Source organism: Carcharodon carcharias, chromosome 18, assembly GCF_017639515.1.
Source record: "Carcharodon carcharias isolate sCarCar2 chromosome 18, sCarCar2.pri, whole genome shotgun sequence".
NCBI lineage: Eukaryota > Metazoa > Chordata > Chondrichthyes > Lamniformes > Lamnidae > Carcharodon > Carcharodon carcharias.
The window spans coordinates 13,852,760-13,873,688 of NC_054484.1; the positions used below are offsets into that span (position 1 = coordinate 13,852,760).

General features: G+C 51.8%; 1 protein-coding gene across 1 annotated transcript in view; it reads right to left on the reverse strand.

Moving 5' to 3' along the window:
- Positions 1 to 20,929, reverse strand: part of tmprss15 (transmembrane serine protease 15) — a 149,679-nt gene that overhangs the window by 116,628 nt on the left and 12,122 nt on the right. The window contains exons 2-3 of the mRNA XM_041211975.1: positions 5,615 to 5,915; positions 3,316 to 3,418 (exon numbers count right to left, since the gene is read on the reverse strand). Of these exons, the coding sequence (XP_041067909.1) occupies positions 3,316 to 3,418; positions 5,615 to 5,915 (404 nt within the window). The remainder of the gene's footprint in view (positions 1 to 3,315; positions 3,419 to 5,614; positions 5,916 to 20,929) is intronic.

The window sequence follows — 20,929 nt, forward strand, 5'->3', positions numbered from 1 at the left end:
TTTGTCTTGACTTACCACCTGGGCCATTTTCTGGATTCAAAGGATCATATGGGATGACCAAGGGTCAAAGGTGAAGATATGAATTGCCTCATTTTGTGGGGAGTGGCTTTCGAACAGTTGTACTTTTGTGTCTGTGTGCTCCCTCTGCCACCCGCTCTTACTTTTTCTGCCATGTTCACTACTGTTTTTAATTCTGCCTCTTTGTACAGCTCACTGCCCCATCACTAAAAGGATGGTTGTTTGTTCCTGAATGTCTCACTTAATTTAGGACCATCACAACCAGCCTGGAGTGAGAGCGGAGAAAATAAGACATTGAGCTAGTTCTCTGTGCGTTCTGTAAACAACATCACCTCTATCATACTAATCCACAAGTGCTGTCCTTGGCAGAGAGGCATGTTAGTGGGGTGGTGAAAAAGGCATATGGGACACTTGCCTTTATCAATTGAGGCATAGATTACAAAAGTAGGGAGAACATGTTGGAGCTGAATAGATCCTTGGTGAGGCCACAGCTGGAGTACTGTGTGTAGTTCTGGTCGCCACATTATAGGAAGGATGTGATTGCACTGGAGGGGGTGCAGAGGAGATTCACCAAGATATTGCCTGGGATGAAACATTTAAATTATGAAGAGAGGTTGGATAGACTTGGGTTGTTTTAGTTGGAGCAGAGAAGACTGAGGGGCAACCTGCTTGAGGTGTACAAGATTATGAGGGGCATGGACAGAGTGGATAGGGAGCAGCTGTTTCCTTTAGTTGGAGGGTCAGTCACAAGGGGACATAAGTTCAAGGTGAGGGGCAGGAGGTTTAGGGGGGATGTGAGGGAAAACTTTTTTACCCAGAGGGTGGTGACGGTCTGGAATGTGCTGCCTGGGAGGGTGGTGGAGGCGGGTTGCCTCACATCCTTTAAAAAGTACCTGGATGAGCACTTGGCACGTCATAACATTCAAGGCTATGGGCCAAGTGCTTGTAAATGGGATTAGCTAGGTATGTCAGGTGTTTCTCATGTGTTGGTGCAGACTCGATGGGCCAAAGGGCCTCTTCTGCACTGTGTTTCTGTGATTCTGTATGATTCTCCACACCCTTGTTTCCCAAGTAAATATCTGTCTCACTTTTATACACTTGTTCTCTATTTCCATTTTTCATTTGGCTTTGCTTTTGATTTGAAGAGTATGTCATATAGTTCTTGATTCCCTCCTCTCGAGAAAAGGGCCATTCTTTACCAGCAATTCTCTTCGTTATTTTAAATATCCTAACTTTCTCTTCTCAATGAGTATAACATTTTTGGTGAAGGAATAAATAACTAGAGGTCATAAGTCTAGTCATTAATAAATCCCAATAAGAAACTCAGGAGAAAGATCTTTAGTTGCAGAGAGTGATAAGGTTGTGGACTTTGCATAATATTCCAAATGAGCTGTGATCAGCATTCTGTATGAAGAAGCTTCTTGTTTGTTTATGCTAAACATCTTGTGATAAATCTCTTTAGCCTTTTGGATTACATTTTGCACTAGTCAGCTGCCTTGCAATGACCAATATCTGTTCATCTACCACTTACAGTGCATCCCCATTCAGGTTGTTCATTCCTCAGGACTCTACCTTTGCATGCATGGTAGGAAGGCTAAATTGCAGCTATGATCCCGAGAGCTATGCAACAGATATATAACCCCTGGTAGGGCAACCCTAAGCCCAGCAAGTCAACTGAAGCCAGACTAAAGAATCCTCCTCAAAAACAGAATTACCTGGAAAAATTCAGCAGGTCTGGCAGCATCGGCGGAGAAGAAAAGAGTTGATGTTTCGAGTCCTCATGACCCTTCGACAGAACTTGCGTTCTCGAATGCAAGTTCTGTCGAAGGGTCATGAGGACTCGAAACATCAACTCTTTTCTTCTCCGCCGATGCTGCCAGACCTGCTGAGTTTTTCCAGGTAATTCTGTTTTTGTTTTGGATTTCCAGCATCTGCAGTTTTTTTGTTTTTATCTCTGTGTTTAATTGACTGCCACTGCTCTTCAAGAAATGCCTACCTCCTTGAAGAAGTTCTGTTCCTCTCTGCGACAAGATTTCCGTATCTCTCTGTTGTCTTGCTCACCTTCTTTGCTTTCCATTTCCCTCCTAGAAAAAAAGGACTCGAACGCAAGTTCTGTCGAAGGGTCATGAGGACTCGAAACATCAACTCTTTTCTTCTCCGCCGATGCTGCCAGACCTGCTGAGTTTTTCCAGGTAATTCTGTTTTTGTTTTGGATTTCCAGCATCTGCAGTTTTTTTGTTTTTATTAAAGAATCCTCCTGTTGAGCATCGTGAGTCAGCCTAATATCCTGTTCAAATGTTTCGCTCTGGGATGAACCAATAGGATCTGTTACAGGCCAGCAAGCATAACCATCCTCCATGGAGAACCTTCATCTGCTGGTTGTGAAGCAAGATGAAGTCAAATATCTTGCTCTGGCCAGACAGCAGTGGGAGAAATGAGTTGCCTCATGTGTTACAAGCACAGGAGACTAACTAACTAACTGAGAGTGGAATTTAATGCCCTCCCTGGGAGTGAGTTCAGAGGCAGGGTCAGCCGGTCAGGAGTGTGTGGGGTGGAGGCCCTGCTATCTTTCTGCCTCCTTCTGATCCAGTCTGGGGTGGGAATGCTATATTTATGACCTCTAGTTATTTATTCCTTCACCAAAAATGTTATACTCATTGTGAAGAGGAAGTTAGGATGTTTAAAATAATGGAGAGAATTGCTGGTAAAGAATGGCCCTTTTGTTGAGTAGAGGGAATCAAGAACAATATGACATACTCTTCAAATCAAAAGCAAAGCCAAATGAAAAATTGAAATATAGACCAAGTGTATAAAAGTGAGACAGATGTTTACTTGGGAAACAAGGGTCTGGAGAATCACAGAATCACAGTGCAGAAGAGGCCCTTCGGCCCATCGAGTCTGCACCGACACGTGAGAAAAACCTGACCTACCTACCTAATCCTGCCAAAAGGCCAACTGAAGCCCTAAGTGGCCACTTACGGGCTTCATCCTACCACCGGTGTTATTCAACTAGCGTCTGGTGGGGAATGCGCCATCTGGGAGAGGCTGCCCAGAAAACCCAATCGGATTTGCTAATGGCCTACTGGGACCCGGGTGGGGGTCCTTCATTCAGGGGCACGTAGTGCTTGATTGAGGGACCCAGTATTGGAAAATAGAGGCCCTGCAGAAAGCCATCCATCTGCCCTTGCTTCCTACCTCCCTCCCCTCCTGGCTGGCAACCCCCAGCCTGCATCCTTCTCCCCCACCACCTCTATCTGGGGAATATCAGCAACCCTCATGATAGGCTCACTGTAGTACCAGCAGTGGCCGCCGCTCATCGTGGCACTGCCGGTACTGCAGAGCTGCTGGCCTCTGGCTGACCTGCAGCTCCTGGGGGCCGGGATTTGGATCCTGCTCAGGGCTTAATTGACAGGAGGCCTGACGCAGCTCAGGTAAGTGCCTGATAGTCTGATAATTGCATCAGGCCTTCTGGAGAAAAGCGACACGGGGCTGCTACCTGTTTAACAATGGTGAGTGAGATTCCCATCATCTGCATTAAATTCTGGTCTTAGGGTCTTTTGGACACTATGGAAATCAAGGGACGAGGCAGGAAAGTAGAGTGGAGGTAAAAGATCAGCCATGAACTGACTGAATGGTGGAGTAGGCTCAAGAGGCTGTATGTCCTACTCCTGCCCCTACTTTATCTGTGCTTATATACATGAGTGAAATAACCATATTAATTGCCTTCTCATTGGACATTCTTTCACCCAAAGTATCCCCGATCACACTTTGTTCTGATAAACTGTATCTGCCTCCTCTCTGCCCACTTGTTTCACACCAATTTCTACCTCTGTTTTCAGAGTTGACTGTTTAATATCATCTGTAAATGTGTTCAAACTCCCCTTCTGTCCAATCCAGTTTAATACTCTACAGGCTGAAAGGCCTGGCTCAAGCAAAACCTCTGAAGGACACACTAGTCACCTCCAGCCAACTGACAATTCTTTTATCCCAACTAGCACCCTTTAGCTCCCAGCCAGTTTCCTTGCTAAGCCAAAACAACAATTTCCAATTCTTTGTGTCTCAATTTTTATTTGCTAAAATCTGCTCTCTTTTATCGGTCAGTTTTATAGGCTGCCCAGTCGACTCTCGTTCATCAGCAAAGTGCTGGAAGGGGCTATCATGTGGCACTTGCTTAGCAATAACCTGATCACTGATGCTCAGTTTGGATTCCGCTAGGGCCACTCAGCTCCTGAACACATTACAGCCTTGGCTCAAACATGGACAAAAGAGCTGAACTCCTGAGGTGAGGTGAGTGTGACTGCCCTTGATATTAAGGTAGCATTTGACCAAGTGTAGCATCAAGGAGCCCTAGCAAAACTGGAGTCAATGGGAATCAGGGGAAAACTCCCCACTGGTTGGAGTCATACCTAGCACAAAGGAAGATGGTTGTGGTTGTTGGAGGTCTGTCATCTCAGCTCCAGGACATCACTGCAGGAGTTCCTCAGGGTAGTGTCCTTGGCCCAACCATCTTCAGCTGCTTCATCATTGACCTTCCTTCCATCATAAGGTCAGAAGTGTGGTTGTTAACTGATGATTGTACAATGTTGAGCACCATTTGTGATTCCTCAGATACTGAAGCAGTCCATGTCAAAATGCAGCAAGACCTGGACAATATCCAGACTTGGGCTGACAGGTGGCGAGTAATATTTGTGCCACACAAGTGCCAGGCAATGACCATCACCAACAAGAGAAAATCTAACCATTGCCCCTTGACATTTAATGGCATTACCATCACTGTATCTCCCACTATCAACATCCTGGGCCAGGATGACCAGAAACTGAACTGGACTAGCCATTACCACATGGACTGCAGTGGTTCAAAAAGGCAGCTCACCACCACCTTCTCGACAGCTAGGGATGGGTAATAAATGCTGGCCCAGCCAGTGAAGCCCACATCCCCTGAATGAATAAAACAAATCTAAATACTGTGGCTACAAGGACAGGTCAGAGGCTAGGAATCCTGCGATGAGTAACTCACCTCCTGAGTCCCCAAAGCCTGACACCATCTACAAGGCACAGGAAGGAGTGTGATGGAATACTCCCCACTTGCCTAGAAGAGTGCAGCTCCAATAAAACTCAAGAAGCTTGACACCATCCAGGGCAAAGCAGCCCACTTGATTGGTACCCTATCCACAAACATTCACTCCCTCTACCACTGATGCACAGTTGCTGCAGTGTGTACCATCTACAGGATGCACTGCAGGAATTCACCAAGCCTCCTCAGACAGCATCTTCCAAACCCATGGCCACTGTCATCCAGAAGGACAAGGGCAGCAGGTACATGGGGACACTACCACCTGGAATTTCCCCTCCAAGCCACTCACTATCCTGATGTGAAAATTTACCGCTGTTCCTTCACTGTCGCTGGATCAAAATCATGGAACTCCCTCCCTAACAGTACTGTAGATGTACCTACACCACATGGACTGCAGCAGTTCAATAAGGCAGCTCACCACCACCTTCCCAAAGGCAACTAGGGATAGACAATAAATGCTGCCTAGCCAGCAATGTCCACATCCCATGATGGAATTTAAAAAAAAAATTACATCCTACTTACTGAAGAAAAAGTAAGATGAAGTAGCATGTCAAATCGATCTCATCCTGTTGGGGAGCTATACTGGGGCCAGAATTTTCCTGTTGGCATGCAGGTGTGGACCCCACACGCCGGCGTGTAAATTGACGCACGGTGACGCCAGGTGAATGTCCCGGCGTCACCACGCGCCATTGCGATATTTCGTTGGGCAGGTGCACGATGCTCTCTGATGTGTGCTTGCCATTAATTAATGGGCCACTTAAGGCCCTTGAGGCGTCAATCGATGGTGATTTTTCGGTGCCCTTGTGATCTTTGAGTCGGCGCACTGGCGCAACGGGGAGGTGGGTAAGACACATTTGTATAAACCTCATTTGTGGGTGGAATTAGAGGGCTTAGTGGGGTTGCGAGTGTGCTCTGTCAAATACTGTTTTTTCAAAGTTATTGATACTTGCCTGTGTGATCCGCAATACTTCAAAACGCACACCAGCTGCTTGGTCTGGACTCACAACCTTCAGATCAGCACTCTACAGTGAGGAATCATTTTTGGGCCTGCAGGTCTCAGGAAGCCTTCCCTTAACCTGGGAATGGGAGCTGAACTCTCCACTGGAGGCAGCTCCTCTGAGGAGGAAGGGAGAGCTCGAAGGGGGAAGAGGCCAGGAGTGCACATTCAGCCTCCAGGGGAACCACCTTTGTGAAGACAAGCACAGACACAAGGGGTGCAGGGCCAAGAGGCAGTCCAAGGTGGAAGGGGCCACAGAAGACACCGCTATCCTGCTGCCAGGGTATACAGGCGACAAAGCAGCTACCTCAATATGTCTGAGGTGCAGTGCCGAAGGAGGCTCCGTCTCTCAAGGGAGACAGTCAACTATATCTGTCAGATGATTGGGCCTGAGATCTCCACGAACGGTGTGGGTGGACCTCTAAAGGTCACAGCTGCCCTCAACCCCTATGCCCCGGCTCCTTCCAGGGCTCGGTGGTGTCTCCCAATCAGCTGTCATCACTTGTGTCAAGCAGGTCACTGACGCTCTGTTCAGACGGGGATCCACCTTTATCCACTTCCGCTATGACCAAGCAAGTCAGACACAGAAAGCCAGAGGCTTCTCGGCCATTGCTGGCTTCCCCCGCGTCCAGGGTGCTATAGACTGTACACATGTGGCCATCAAGGCGCCAGCGGGTGAGCCCGGTGCCTTCGTCAACAGGAAGGGCTTCCACTCCATGAACGTGCAGATAGTGTGTGCCCACAGGATGCTGATTCTACAAGTCTGTGCAAGGTACCCAGGCAGCTCCCACGACGCCTACATCCTCAGACACTCCCAGGTGCCGGGGCTCTTCAGTGCTCCAGCCCGGTTGGATGGATGGCTGCTGGGTGACAAGGGCTATCCCCTCAGAAGGTGGCTCATGACGCCTCTTCGCCATCCAAGAACAGAAGCTGAGCAGCGGTACAACAGGAGCCACGGCACCACAAGGGCTTTCTCAAGATGTGCTTCCGGTGCCTGGACCGCTCAGGGGGCGCACTCCAGTATCCCCCAGATTGTGTCTTGGTGATAGTGGTTGCATGCTGCACTCTCCATAATCTTGCGCTGGAAAGGGGGGTACGCTGCGAATGATGAAGATGTAGACACAGTGGCTGCGGCTGCACATGATGAGTCCAGCAGTGAGTCCGAGGATGAGCACGCACAGGGAAATGCTGAGGGGGTAGACACTGACCCGGGCATACTCCAGGGAGGCAGGGACACCCAGGAGGCTTTAATCCAACAAACCTTCAGCTAGCACAACACATATGGACCTCCAGGACAAGCCTGGGCTGCAGGTTCCATACTCATAGAAACACAGAAACATAGAAACTAGGAGTAGGAGTAGGCCATTCAGCCCTTCGAGCCTGCTCTACCATTCATTATGATCATGGCTGATCATCCAACTCAATAGCCTGCTCCCCCTTTCTCCATATACCCTTTGATCCCCTTCACCCCAAGAGCTATATCTAACTCCCTCTTGAAAACATACAATGTTTTGGTCTCAACTACTTTCTGTGGTAATGAATTCCACAGGCTCATCACTCTCTGGGTGAAGAAATTTCTCCTCATCTCAGTCTTAAATGGTCTACCCCGTATCCTCAGACTGTGACCCCTGGTTCTGGACTCCCCCACCATCGGGAACATCCTTCCTGCATCTACCCTGTCTAGTCCTGTTAGAGTTTTGTAGGTTTCTATGAGATCCTCCCTCATTCTTCTGAACTCCAGTGAATATAATCCTAATCGACTCAATCTCTCCTCATATGTCAGTCCCACCATCCAAGTCGGGTAAACCTTTGCTGCACTCCCTCCATAGCAAGAACATCCTTCCTCAGAGAAGGAAACCAAAACTGCACACAATATTCCAGGTGTGGTCTCACCAAGGCCCTGTACAATTGCAGCAAGACATTCCTGCTCCTGTACTCAAATCTTCTTGCTATGAAGGCCAACATACCAGTTGTCTTCTTTATTGCCTGCTGACCCTGCATGCTTACCTTCAGCGACAGGTGTACAAGGACACCCAGGTCTTGTTGCACATTCCCCTCTCTCAATTTATAGCCATTCAGATAATAATCTGCCTTCCTGTTTTTGCTACCAAAGCAGATAACCTCACCTTTATCCACATTATACTGCATCAGCCATGCATTTGCCCACTCAGCTTGTCCAAATCACACTGAAGCATCTCTGCATCCTCCTCACAGCTCACCCTCCCACCCAGCTTTGTGTCATCTGTAAATGTGAAGATATTACATTTAATTCCTCATCTAAATCATTAATATATATTGTGAATAACTGGGGTCCCAGCACCGATCCCTGCAGTACCACACTAGTCACTGCCGGCCATTCGGAAAAAGACCCGTTTATTCCTACTCTTTGATTCCTGTCTGCCAACCAGTTTTCTATCCAGCTCAATACACTACCCCCAATCCCACGCGCCTTAGGTAGCTCTATACCTAAGTGCAAAACTTGCCTGGATAGGACCATTAGCTTGTTAATAAAGCTGAATGCACCACAAATCACTCATAACATTTTTGGAAACCATCCAACCTGCAGAAGAAAAGAGGCTCCCTCAGCCACAGTGACATGTCTGGATTTAATATTACAACCAAAGGAACCTAAGAAAACAAAATGACAAAGGTGTTAAAAATCACACCAACTCATAAAGACCTCATTGCGGGCCAACACAAAAGCACCAGTGATAAACCCGTGGTGTGCCTAAGGTGCCTTACGTTTACGTTTTTGGGTGCTACGTCTTGGTGCTGACCCCTCGCTGGGAGTGGTATCTGAGCCAGCATGCTCACTCTGCTGTCCTGTTGGTCTCGATGACCCTGGCTGTCGTCCTCTGGTCTGTGGAGCCTGTGCTGGCCCCGCCTGGGAGGGAGCTGCCAGCTCCACAGCTGGCATCTCCCCAGTCGTCGCAGCCTCACCGGATGTAATGGTCAATGGGAGAGGGGTGGAGGAGCTGCCGCCCTCATCCGGAGCACCCTGAGAGGTGCCCGCAGAGACGACAGGCAGCTGCTGCTCCAATGTGATGTCGCTTCGGCCCTCCCTGCTCACCGTGGATGGATGGGCACCGAGCTGGGAAACTTGATGCCCAGACCATCTCCCACACTGGCAATGACCAGCTGAGGTCAATGCCAATGTGAGGGCCTGCTGGTCAGAGCATATCCCCAGGAAGCCCTGATTGGCCTCCTGGAGGAGCCTCTCCCCGAGAGTCACCACTCTCCCCATGGAGGACGCATGGCGCTCGGACATGAGGCTCATTGCTTCACCGATAGTCTGTGTAGACTCCTCCACCACGGACACCAAGCCAAGCATAGCCTCATGTATCTCCTCCAGATGCTCCCGCACACCCGGCCACATTTCCTGCGTTTGCTGCATCACGGACAACTCCAGAGGCACATCATCACTGAGCATGTGCCTGGTCTCCTGCAGCCCTCTGATTGCTGGCACCATGGGCGCGCTCTGTCTCTGCCAGCTCCTCCAGCATCTGCACTGGTGCTTGACTGGCAGAGATGGTGTGACGCTGGTGAGTCCGTGACTTCAGGGCCCTCAGTTGTGAGAGGGGCCTCCTGCTACCCCTCCTCTCAGCCCTGCTCCGTTGATGCTGAAAGGAAGAACAAGGATATTGGATCAGTTAAAGTGGAGACAATGTCAATGTGCATCCCTGTCCCCCGGATCATTACGCGCTCATCCTTCCATAAGCAATGGTCAAGCCATATTGCAAGCTTCAGTCACTGAACATTCAGCACTGCCATGACTGCTGGGAGAACAATAGTGACCTCAGTGCTGGGCAAACATACCTGCCCGTGGTACCCCACCCTCCCTGACACTGGTGGACCTGGGCGCATGGCGTCTCTCCAAATCTAGGGCCTCCTGCTCGAAGCGACTGAGAATCGCTAACTATTCCAGCCCTCCACCAGTCCTCACCCGCTCGGCTGCATTATGTGCATTCTTCTCCTGAACAGGAGAGAAGAGCATTGATTAGTGCTACTTGTACCTGGACTCTCTTCACGAACAGTCCACCCCAACCAGAGTGGGACATTGCAGGGCTCCAGTGCCTCCTCACCCCACTGCTGCTGAACACTCACACAAAGATGCTAGGCCTGTCCCCCTGCCCCCACCCACCGCGCCCCCCCCCACCCCCCACTCACTCTCTTGGCCAAACGCTGTCTATATCACATGTGGAACCACACGGTCTAACCTTCCATAGCAAGGAGGCTCAAGCACGTGGAGCGCAGAGGACAGCAGATCGATCGGTGCCATGTCACCTTGAAGCTCCCCTCCCAGCATCTCATCACCCTGACTAGGACAGTCCTGGAGTTCCAGCACTGAGCCCAGGTGCAGCTCCTCCAGGTTGTCCCCAAAAGAATCATGTGGGTCTCATTGAGGACAGCAAGGCAATTGTCCGAAAACCGAGGGGCACCGTGCTCCCCCTGCCCTACCCTCCCGCCCGGCCTGCTCAGCGCTCTGGGAAAACCCTCCCACTGGCCGTGATTCAGTCTTGCAAAGGCTGCAGCAGCTTTATTAAACATGCCGCTGGGCCACCACCGGACCCGGTGGTCATTGCAAACCCACTCGCACTCCCACTTCCGCTGCCCTCGGGAGCCGCGATTCACACTGGGAGGGATTTAATTCGCCGGCCCGTGTAAAATGGAGGCACGGAACCGATCATGGGCGGCGAATGGGTCCACTCCCACTCTCACTCCCACTCCCACTCCCACTCCCACTCCCACTCTCACTCCCACTCTCACTCCCACTCCCACTCCCACTCCCACTCCCACTCCCACTCTCACTCCCACTCTCACACCCACTCCCACTCCGACTCCCACTCCCACTCTCACTCCCACTCCCACTCTCACTCCCACTCCCACTCCCACTCCCACTCACTCTCCCACTCCCACTCCCACTCCCACTCCCACTCCCACTCACTCTCCCACTCCCACTCCCACTTCCGCTCCCACTCCCACTCCCACTCCCACTCCCACTCTCACTCCCACTCCCACTCCCACTCCCACTCCCACTCCCACTCTCACTCCCACTCCCACTCCCACTCCCACTCCCACTCCCACTCCCACTCCCACTCCCACTCCCACTCCCACTCCCACTCCCACTCCCACTCCCACTCCCACTCCCACTCCCACTCCCACTCCCACTCACTCTCCCACTCCCACTCCCTCTCCCACTCCCACTCTCACTCCCACTCCCACTCCCACTCCCACTCCCACTCTCACTCCCAGTCCCACTCCCACTCCGCTCCCACTCCCACTCCCACTCCCACTCTCACTCCCAGTCCCACTCCCACTCCGCTCCCACTCCCACTCCCACTCCCACTCCCACTCCCACTCCCACTCCCACTCCCACTCTCACTCCCACTCCCACTCCCACTCCCTCTCCCACTCCCACTCCCACTCCACTCCCACTCCCTCTCCCACTCCCACTCCCACTCCCACTCCCACTCCCACTCCCACTCACTCTCCCACTCTCACTCCCACTCCCACTCCCACTCCCACTCCCACTCCCACTCCCACTCCCACTCCCACTCCCACTCCCACTCCCACTCCCACTCCCACTCCCACTCTCACTCCCACTCCCACTCCCACCCCCACTCCCACTCCCACTCCCACTCCCACTCCCTCTCCCACTCCCACACCCACTCCCCCTCTCACTCCCACTCTCACTCCCACTCCCCCTCTCACTCCCACTCCCACTCCCACTCCCACACCCACTCCCACTCCCACTCCCACACCCACTCCCACTCTCACTCCCACTCCCCCTCTCACTCCCACTCCCACTCCCACTCCCTCTCCCACTCCCACTCCCACCCCCACTCCCACTCCCTCTCCCACTCCCACTCCCACCTCCCACTCCCACTCCCACTCCCACTCCCACTCCCTCTCCCACTCCCACTCCCACTCCACACCCACTCCCTCTCCCACTCCCACACCCACTCCCTCTCCCACTCCCACTCCCACTCCCTCTCCCACTCCCACTCTCACTCCCACACCCACTCCCACTCCCACTCCCACACCCACTCCCTCTCCCACTCCCACTCCCACTCCCACTCACTCCCACTCCCACTCCCACTCCCACTCCCACTCCCTCCCACTCCCACTCCCACTCCAGCTCCCACTCCCACTCCACACCACTCCCACTCCCACTCCCACTCCCACTCCCACTCCCACTCCCACTCCCACTCCACTCCCACTCCACACCCACTCCCACTCCCACTCCCACTCCCACCCACTCCCACTCCCACTCCCACTCCCTCTCCCACTCCCACTCCCACTCCCACTCCCACTCCCTCTCCCACTCCCACTCCCACTCCCACTCCCACTCCCACTCCCACTCCCACTCCCACTCCCACTCCACTCCCACTCCCACTCCCACTCCCACTCCCACTCCCACTCCCACTCCCACTCCCACTCCCACTCCCACTCCCACTCCCACTCCCACTCCCACTCCCTCCCACTCCCACTCCCACTCCCACTCCCACTCCACTCCCACTCCCACTCCCACTCCACTCCCACTCCCACTCCCACTCCCACTCCCACCCACTCCCACTCCCACTCCCACTCCCACTCCCACTCCCACTCCCACTCCCACTCCCACTCCCACTCCCCACTCCCACTCCCACTCCCACTCCCACACCCTCTCCCACTCCCACTCCCACTCCCACTCCCACACCCACTCCCGCACCCACTCCAACACCCACTCCCACTCCCACTCTCACTCCCACTCCCACTCCCACTCCCACTCCCACTCCCACTCCCACTCCCACACCCACTCCCTCTCCCACTCCCACACCCACTCCCACTCCCACTCCCTCTCCCACTCCCACACCCACTCCCTCTCCCACTCCCACTCCCACTCCCACTCCCACTCCCACTCCCACACCCACTCCCTCTCCCACTCCCACTCCCACTCCCACTCCCACTCCCACTCCCACTCCCTCTCCCACTCCCACACCCACTCCCTCTCCCACTCCCACTCCCACTCCCACTCCCACTCCCTCTCCCACTCCCACTACCTCACCCACTCCCACTCCCACTCCCACTCCCACTCCCACTCCCACTCCCACTCCCACTCCCACTCCCACTCCCACTCCCACTCCCACTCCCACTCCCACTCTCACTCCCACTCCCACACCCACTCCCACTCCCACACCCACTCCCACTCCCACTCCCACTCCCACTCCCACACCCACTCCCGGTCCACTCCTGCTCCCACTCCCACTCCCACACCCACTCCCACTCCCACTCCCACTCCCACTCCACTTCCGCTCCCACTCTGCTCCCACTCCCACTCCCACTCCCACTCCCACTCCCACTCCCACTCCCACTCCACTTCCGATCCCACTCTGCTCCCACTCCCACTCCCACTCCCACCCACTCCCACTCCCACTCCCACTCCCACTCCCACTCCCACTCCCACTCCCACTCCCACTCCCACTCCCACTCCCACTCCCACACCCACTCCCACTCCCACACCCACTCCCACTCCCACTCCCACACCCACTCCCCCTCCCACTCCCACTCCCACTCCCACTCCCACACCCACTCCCCCTCCCACTCCCACTCCCACTCCCACTCCCACTCCCACTCCCACTCCCACTCCCACTCCCACTCCCACTCTCACTCCCACTCCCACTCTCACTCCCACTCCCAGTCCCACTCCCACTCCCACTCCCACTCCCACTCCCACTCTCACTCCCACACCCACTCCCACTCCCACTCCCACTCCCACACCCACTCCCACTCCCACACCCACTCCCACTCCCACTCCCACTCTCACTCCCACTCCCACTCTCACTCCCACTCCCAGTCCCACTCCCACTCCCACTCCCACTCCCACTCCCACTCCCACTCCCACTCCCTCTCCCACTCCCACTCCCACTCCCACTCCCTCTCCCACTCCCACTCCCACTCCCACTCCCACTCCCACTCCCACTCCCACTCCCACTCCCACTCCCACTCCCACCCACTCCCACTCCCTCTCCCACTCCCACTCCCACTCCCACTCCCACTCCCACTCCCACTCCCTCTCCCACTCCCACTCCCACTCCCATGCCCACTCCCGCTCCCACTCCCACTCCCACTCCCACTCCCATGCCCACTCCCGCTCCCACTCCCACTCCCACTCCCACTCCCGCTCCGGCTCCCACTCCGGCTCCCACTCACTCTCCCACTCCCACTCCCACTCCCACTCCCACTCACTCTCCCACTCCCACTCCCGCTCCCACTCCCACTCCCACTCCCACTCTCACTCCCACTCCCACTCCCACTCTCACTCTCACTCCCACTCCCACTCCCGCCCAACGGGCAGAAAGTTCTGCCCTAGAATTTATTCCAGATCCTAGTGATGAAAGTTCGTAAATATCAATCATACTTTTAAGCCACTTTTAATGTTCCTGTCTAATGCGATAAGACACATGGTTATTGATACATGGGTCGCCACAAAGTGAAGTTTCACCCAATAAAGCATATTTACAAATGTTGAGAAAGGATCACATAGTGAAAACTATCCTTATATATTTCTGATAATCAGCAGGCTTGTGTAATTGCTAATGGCTACAAGTAAAGGAATGACTGCAGGGTGATGATGTGTGGTGTACTGTATCCTCGCAGTCTTCAGTCATCATACGCCTGCCCAACACTCACCGGCATGACGCTGATTGTTAATTGGCAGCTCTGTCAGACTCCATCTGCCCTCATTTCTGTTTATTCTTTCATGGGTTGTGGGCACCACTGGCAAGGCCAGCATTTATTGTCCATCCCTAATTGCCCTTCAACTCAATGGCTTGCTGGGCCATTTCAGAGGGCAGTTAAGAGACAAAAACATTGCTGCAGGGCTGGAGTCACATGTCGACCAGCGCAGGTAATGATGGCAGATTTCCTTCCCTTCTCTAAAGGACATAAGTGACCCAGATAGGTTTTTACAAAAATTGATGATAGTGTCCTGGTCACTATTACTGAGACTAGCTTTCAATTCCTGATTTTTATTAATTGAATTTAAATTTCTCCAGCTGCTGTGTTGGGATTTAAACCCACCTCCCTGGGTCATTAACCCGGCCCGCTAAATCCAGTGACATTACCACTACTACACCACCCTCTCCACCAATCCGCTCGCCTGTGAGATGTCCATGGGGAGGGGTGTACCCTGTTGGCATGAGTTTCTTGCCAACCCCATATGTGGCTGAGTATTCTGGCTTCTGTCTTCTACCTGGCGGGGGGGGGTAATATCGGTCACCCCTTCTGCAGATATTCACTCCTTCCACCACCGATGCACAGTAGCAGCAGTGTGTGTACCAACTACAAGGTGCGTTGTAGGAACTTACCAAGGCTCCTTAGGCAGTGCCTTCCAAACCCACAACCACTACCATCTAGAAGGACAAGGGCAGCAGACAAACGGGAACACCAGCACCTGGAAGTTCTCAAACAAAAACAGAATTACCTGGAAAAACTCAGCAGGTCTCGGCGGAGAAGAAAAGAGTTGACCTTTCGAGTCCCCATGACCCTTCCACAGAACTGAAGGGCAGGGTTCTGTTGAAGGGTCATGAGGACTCGAAACGTCAACTCTTTTCTTCTCTGCCGATGCTGCCAGACCTGCTGAGTTTTTCCAGGTAATTTTGTTTTTGTTTTGGATTTCCAGCATCCGGAGTTTTTTGGTTTTATCCCTGGAAGTTCTCGTTCAAGCCACTCACCATCCTGACTTGGAAGAGTCTCCCAACGTCATCATGCACGTGTGCGATATTTTGGTCAGCGAGAGAGTGCTAAACTTGGAAGTGCGCCCACCGACAATTAAGAGGGATATTTAGCCCATTAATGGCGCAATTAACCGGGATTTTTCCCGGCCCGTCCAACGTTACAATTGGCAGCTGGGCACATCAGCCAGGCGACCTTCGCATTTTTCAGGATGCCTCATCCAAGGGCAGGATGAGGTTTCCATTATTAAATTTAAAAAAAACCTACGCACAGAGTTTTTAAAATGTCTATGCTGAGGTATCAGCTTGCGATGCGCGGACATTTTGTACCGGATTTAAAAATCTTTATTTGATGCCTTTGCAGTCCGCAGATCCCTGAGGCAGCTCTCTTAATTAGCTAGCAGCGGGAAATCGCGGTCGGGGGTCCGGACCCCAGCTGACCCCTGGCCTGCCGATCGCGCCCTCACGCTGACCTAAAAATCCCTCCTATATCAGAAGATTTTGACCCTTCACTGTCACTGAGTCCAAAATCCTGGAACTCCCTCCCTAACCGCACTGTGGGTGTCCTACACCACAGGGGCTGCAGTGGTTCAAGAAGGCAACTCAACACCACCGCCTTCTCAAGGGGCAATTAGGGATGGGCAATAAATGCCGGCCCAGCCAGCGAAGCCCAATCCCGTGAACAATAAAAAAAGTAGAGCCGTTTTCAGTAGCTTCCAATACAAAGAAAGAACCTGCATTTATATTAACACTTTTCACAAGGCACAAGACTTCCCGATGCGCCTCGCAGCTAACAAAAGACTTTCTGAAGTGTGGTCAGTGTTGTAATGTCGGAAACGCAACAGCCAGTTTGTGCACAGCAAGATTCAACCAGCAGCAGCGTGATCCGTGAGCTGATAACCTGTCCTTGTGATGTTAGTCGAGGAATAAATACGGGCTGGGACTTTGAGGAGAAAACTTGGCTCCACACCCCCCGCTGCTCTTCTTTGGCATGCCCTCCTACACTCTTCATTGAACAAGGGTTGATCCACTGGCTTGGTGCTAATGGTAGAGTTGGGGATGTCAGGCCATGAGGTTACAGATTGTGGTTGAATACAATCCTGCTGCTGCTGATGGCCAACAGCACCTCATGGTTGCCCAGTCTTGAGTTGCTAGATCTTTTTGAAATCTATCCCATTTAGCACGGTCATAGTGCCACACAACACGATGGAGGGTGTCCTCAATGTGAAGATGGGGTTTCTTCTCCACAAGGACTGTGTGATAGTCACTCCTACAAATCCTGTCTGCAGCAGGCAGGTTGGCAAGGATGAGGTCGAGTATATTTTTCCATCTTCTTGTCTCCCTCACCACCTGCCGCAGACACAGTCTAGTAGCTAGGTCCTTTAGGACTTGACCAGCTCGGTCAGTAGTGGTGCTACTGAGCCACTCTTGGTGATGGACATTGAAGTGCCCCACCCAGAGTACATTCTGCACCCTTGCCAACCTCAGTGCTTCCTCCAAGTGGTTTTCAACATGGAGGAGCACTGATTCATCAATTGACGGCACGGTATGTTGTAATCAGCAGGAAGTTTCATTGCTCATGTTTGACCTGATGCCATGAGACTTCATGGGGCCCAGAGTCAATGTTGAGGACTCCCAGGGAAGCTCCCTCTTGACAGTATGCATGGTACTGCCACCTCTGTCCAGCTGGGGGGGGACAAGACATACCCAGGCATGATGGTGTCTGGGACATTACCTGTAAGGTATGATTCCATGAATATGGTTATGTCAGGCTATTACTTGACTAATCTGTGATACAGCTCTCCCAGTTTTGGCAGTAGCCCCCAGTTGTTATTAAGGAGGACTTTACAGGATCGACAGGGCTGAGTTTGCCTTTGTCGTTTGTAGTGCTTAGGCCAGGTGGTCCATCCTGTTTCATTCCATGTTGACTTGTGTTTAACGGATTGATACAACTGAGTGACTCGCTAGGGCTGTTTCAGATTGTCTCTGGGTCTATATGTAGCCCAGAACAAGTAATGACAGCAGGTTTCCTGCCCTAAAGAGCATTAGTGAACCAGATGGGTACTTATGACAATCGGCATGATTTTGTGGTCATTATTAGACTTTTAATTCCAGATATTTTATTGAATTCAAGTTCCACCATCTGCCATGGTGGGATTCAAACCCAGGTCCCCAGTGCATTAAACTGGATCTCTGGGTTACTAGCCCAGTGACAATACCACTATACCACCACCTCCCCAAAATCTGTTTCATAGTGATGTTGGTTGAGGGATAAATATTAGCCCAGGACATTCACCATTGACATGGTAACTCCATTTGTTACACATAAATCCATTCACATGAATACACCTTTACAAACATCATACCTCTGCACATATTACACTGAACATTGGACATAAGCACCGTGACCTGTGCATTACAGTGAAATAAAAATGCCATTGGTTAATTGGCCAGAAATTTAATGGAGCAGCTATACAAATGCTGTGGCTACAAGAGCAGGTCAGAGGCTAGGAATTTTGCCGTGAGGGACTCTGAGCAGAAAACCTGGCCCCACCCCCACCGCTGCTCTTCTTTGAAGTCATGAAATCTTCTAAGACCCCCTAAGATGGCAGCTGGGGGCTCGGCTTAACGCCAGATCCAAGAGACAATCTTGCTGGTGGCCGTTATGACCAACTGAAACACAGGAGCAGGAATGGAAGTTATCCGAGAGATGTAACTGTCCTGTGGAATTTTGAACAGATAGTCAAGCAGCAAACGGCTGTGCTGTAAGAAAGGCCACTGTGTGGTGCTATTGTTGTGTTGTTGGCCTGTGTACAGCATTTTCATTTCTAAATAAGAATAGTCCCTCAAGTATTTTGTGACATGATGTGGGCCTATAATTCCCCTTCAGCCCAGGTCACACTTCCAGTATAGCCACTAGGGGTGGGGAGTGAAACTGGGGAAGGTCGTTGTTTCCACCAAGATCCTGCTCCTTGGAGAGGAGGCTAGCGTAATCTTGTTTGGCGAAGAGGGAGGAAAAGGATGGATCCTCTGCCTGCTTCCTCCATACGAAGTGGGGACGTCCTGGGGAGCTCCCAGTTTACCCTAAGAAATTCTGACCATGTGCCAGCTGACTGTTTTCAATAGATCCCGTGCTTGTCCATTGGGCTGGGTGTTTTTTAAACACCCCTTTGGCGATGGCCTAAGAGGCGGGAAGGCTGGCGAGATGGTTTAGGGGAGGTAGCAAGTGGCACGCCTGTCATCTTCCTGAAGCCATGCCATCTTGTCAGCAGCAGGAAAGGTGGCAGACGGCTCACCCCTCCCACCCCCTGAGGCCAAGTCACCTAAGCAGCCAATTAGAGGACTCTTCCTGCTTCTGCTGGCATGTTACCAGCTTTTGGGGGCGGGGTGCCCCTCTGACATGTGGGGAGGTCACTAAGGTTTACCCGGAATGTTCCAGGCAGGGCTTCTCTTTATCGCACAATCGTCGATCCTGGAGGACCAGCCACCCCCATGGAAAAGGCACTATATGCCCTCAGCGATTGCCCTCTCTCCCATCGCTGGGGCCTACCTAACAGTCGTCTGCTCCTCCAGGCCTGTGGTCGCATGGCCATTGAGAGAAAACCTAGCCATCTCCTCTTGACATTCAATGGTATTACCATCGCTGCATCCCCCACTATCAACATCCTGGGGGGCTACCATCGATCAGAAATTGAACTGGACTAGCCATATAAGTACTGTGGCTACAAGAGCAGGGTTTTTAAAAAAAATTGTTTATGGGATGCGGGCATCGCTGGCTAGGCCAGTATTTATTGCCCATACCGAACTGCCCTTGCTCAGAGGGCATTGAAGAGTCAACCACATTGCTATGGGTCTGGAGTCACATGTAGGCCAGACCAGGTAAGGACAGCAGATTCCCTTCCCTAAAGGGTATTAGTGAACCAGATGAGTTTTTACAACAATTGACAATGGTGTTATGGTCAATGTTAGACTTTTAATTCCAGATTTTTATTGAATTCAAATTTTGCCATCTGCTATGGTAAACCCGGGTTCCCAGAACATTACTCTGGGTCTCTGGATTACTAGTCCAGTGACAATAGCACTACACCATTGCATCCCCAGGTCAGAGGCTAGGAATCCTGCGGAGAGTGACTCAACTCCTAACTTCCAAAGTCTGTCCACCATGTGCAACGCATAAGTCAGGAGTGTGATGGAATACTCCTCATTTACCTGGATGAGCGCAGCTCTAACGACACTCAAGAAACTCGACACCATCCAGGACAAAGCAGCCCACGTGATGGGCACTCCATCCACCACCTGAAACATTCACTCTCTCTACCACTGACGCACGGAGGCGACAGCGTGTACCATCTACAAGATGCACTGCAGTAAGTCTGCAGGGCACTGCAATATGCTCAACTCTGATAAAAGATCACAACCTGAAACGTTAACTCTGAGTTGAACAATTGTTTCAAGAGGAGGATCTTTAGCAGGTTTTTGCTGCAGGAAGGATATAAGCAGCCAGCTCCAGGGGTCAAAGGCAGACAAGTGTCCATATCGAGGTCAGAGGTTCCTTCCAGATTTAAATCCCGCCAGGGTCCAATTTTCTTTAGAGGTACATGAGTCAACATCAAATGTGGAGATATTGGGATGGGTGGCCTAAGACTTGGTCAAGGAGGAAGATTTTAAGGAGCGTTTTACAAGAGAAGAGAGGTGAAGAGGTTTAAGGAGAGGCTTCCAGACCTTAAGGCAACTGAAGGTACAGGTGTCGATGGTGGACCAATTAAAATTGTAAGGTGACATGACTGGAGAATTGCAGAGATCTCAGAGGATTGTAGGGCAGGAGGAAATAGAGATAGAGGGAGTCTTACCATATTGAGGATATGTTCGGGAAGCAATATACTGCATTGAGCAACAATTAGCCTGTTGTTAATATCAGCCTTCACAAGCCTTTGGCTCTTTGCTGTGGGAACAAGCCCGGCTTCTAAAGATATTATCTCTCACGCTTTTGAAAAAATTTGCAATTCAGTCAGAAAGACCTATGACATTATTCATGTATCAAAGTCTAAAGAAACAAAACACGCAGGTCAAGGTGCAATTTATTGCACAACATTGGATGACAACATAGCAATATACAACATAGGA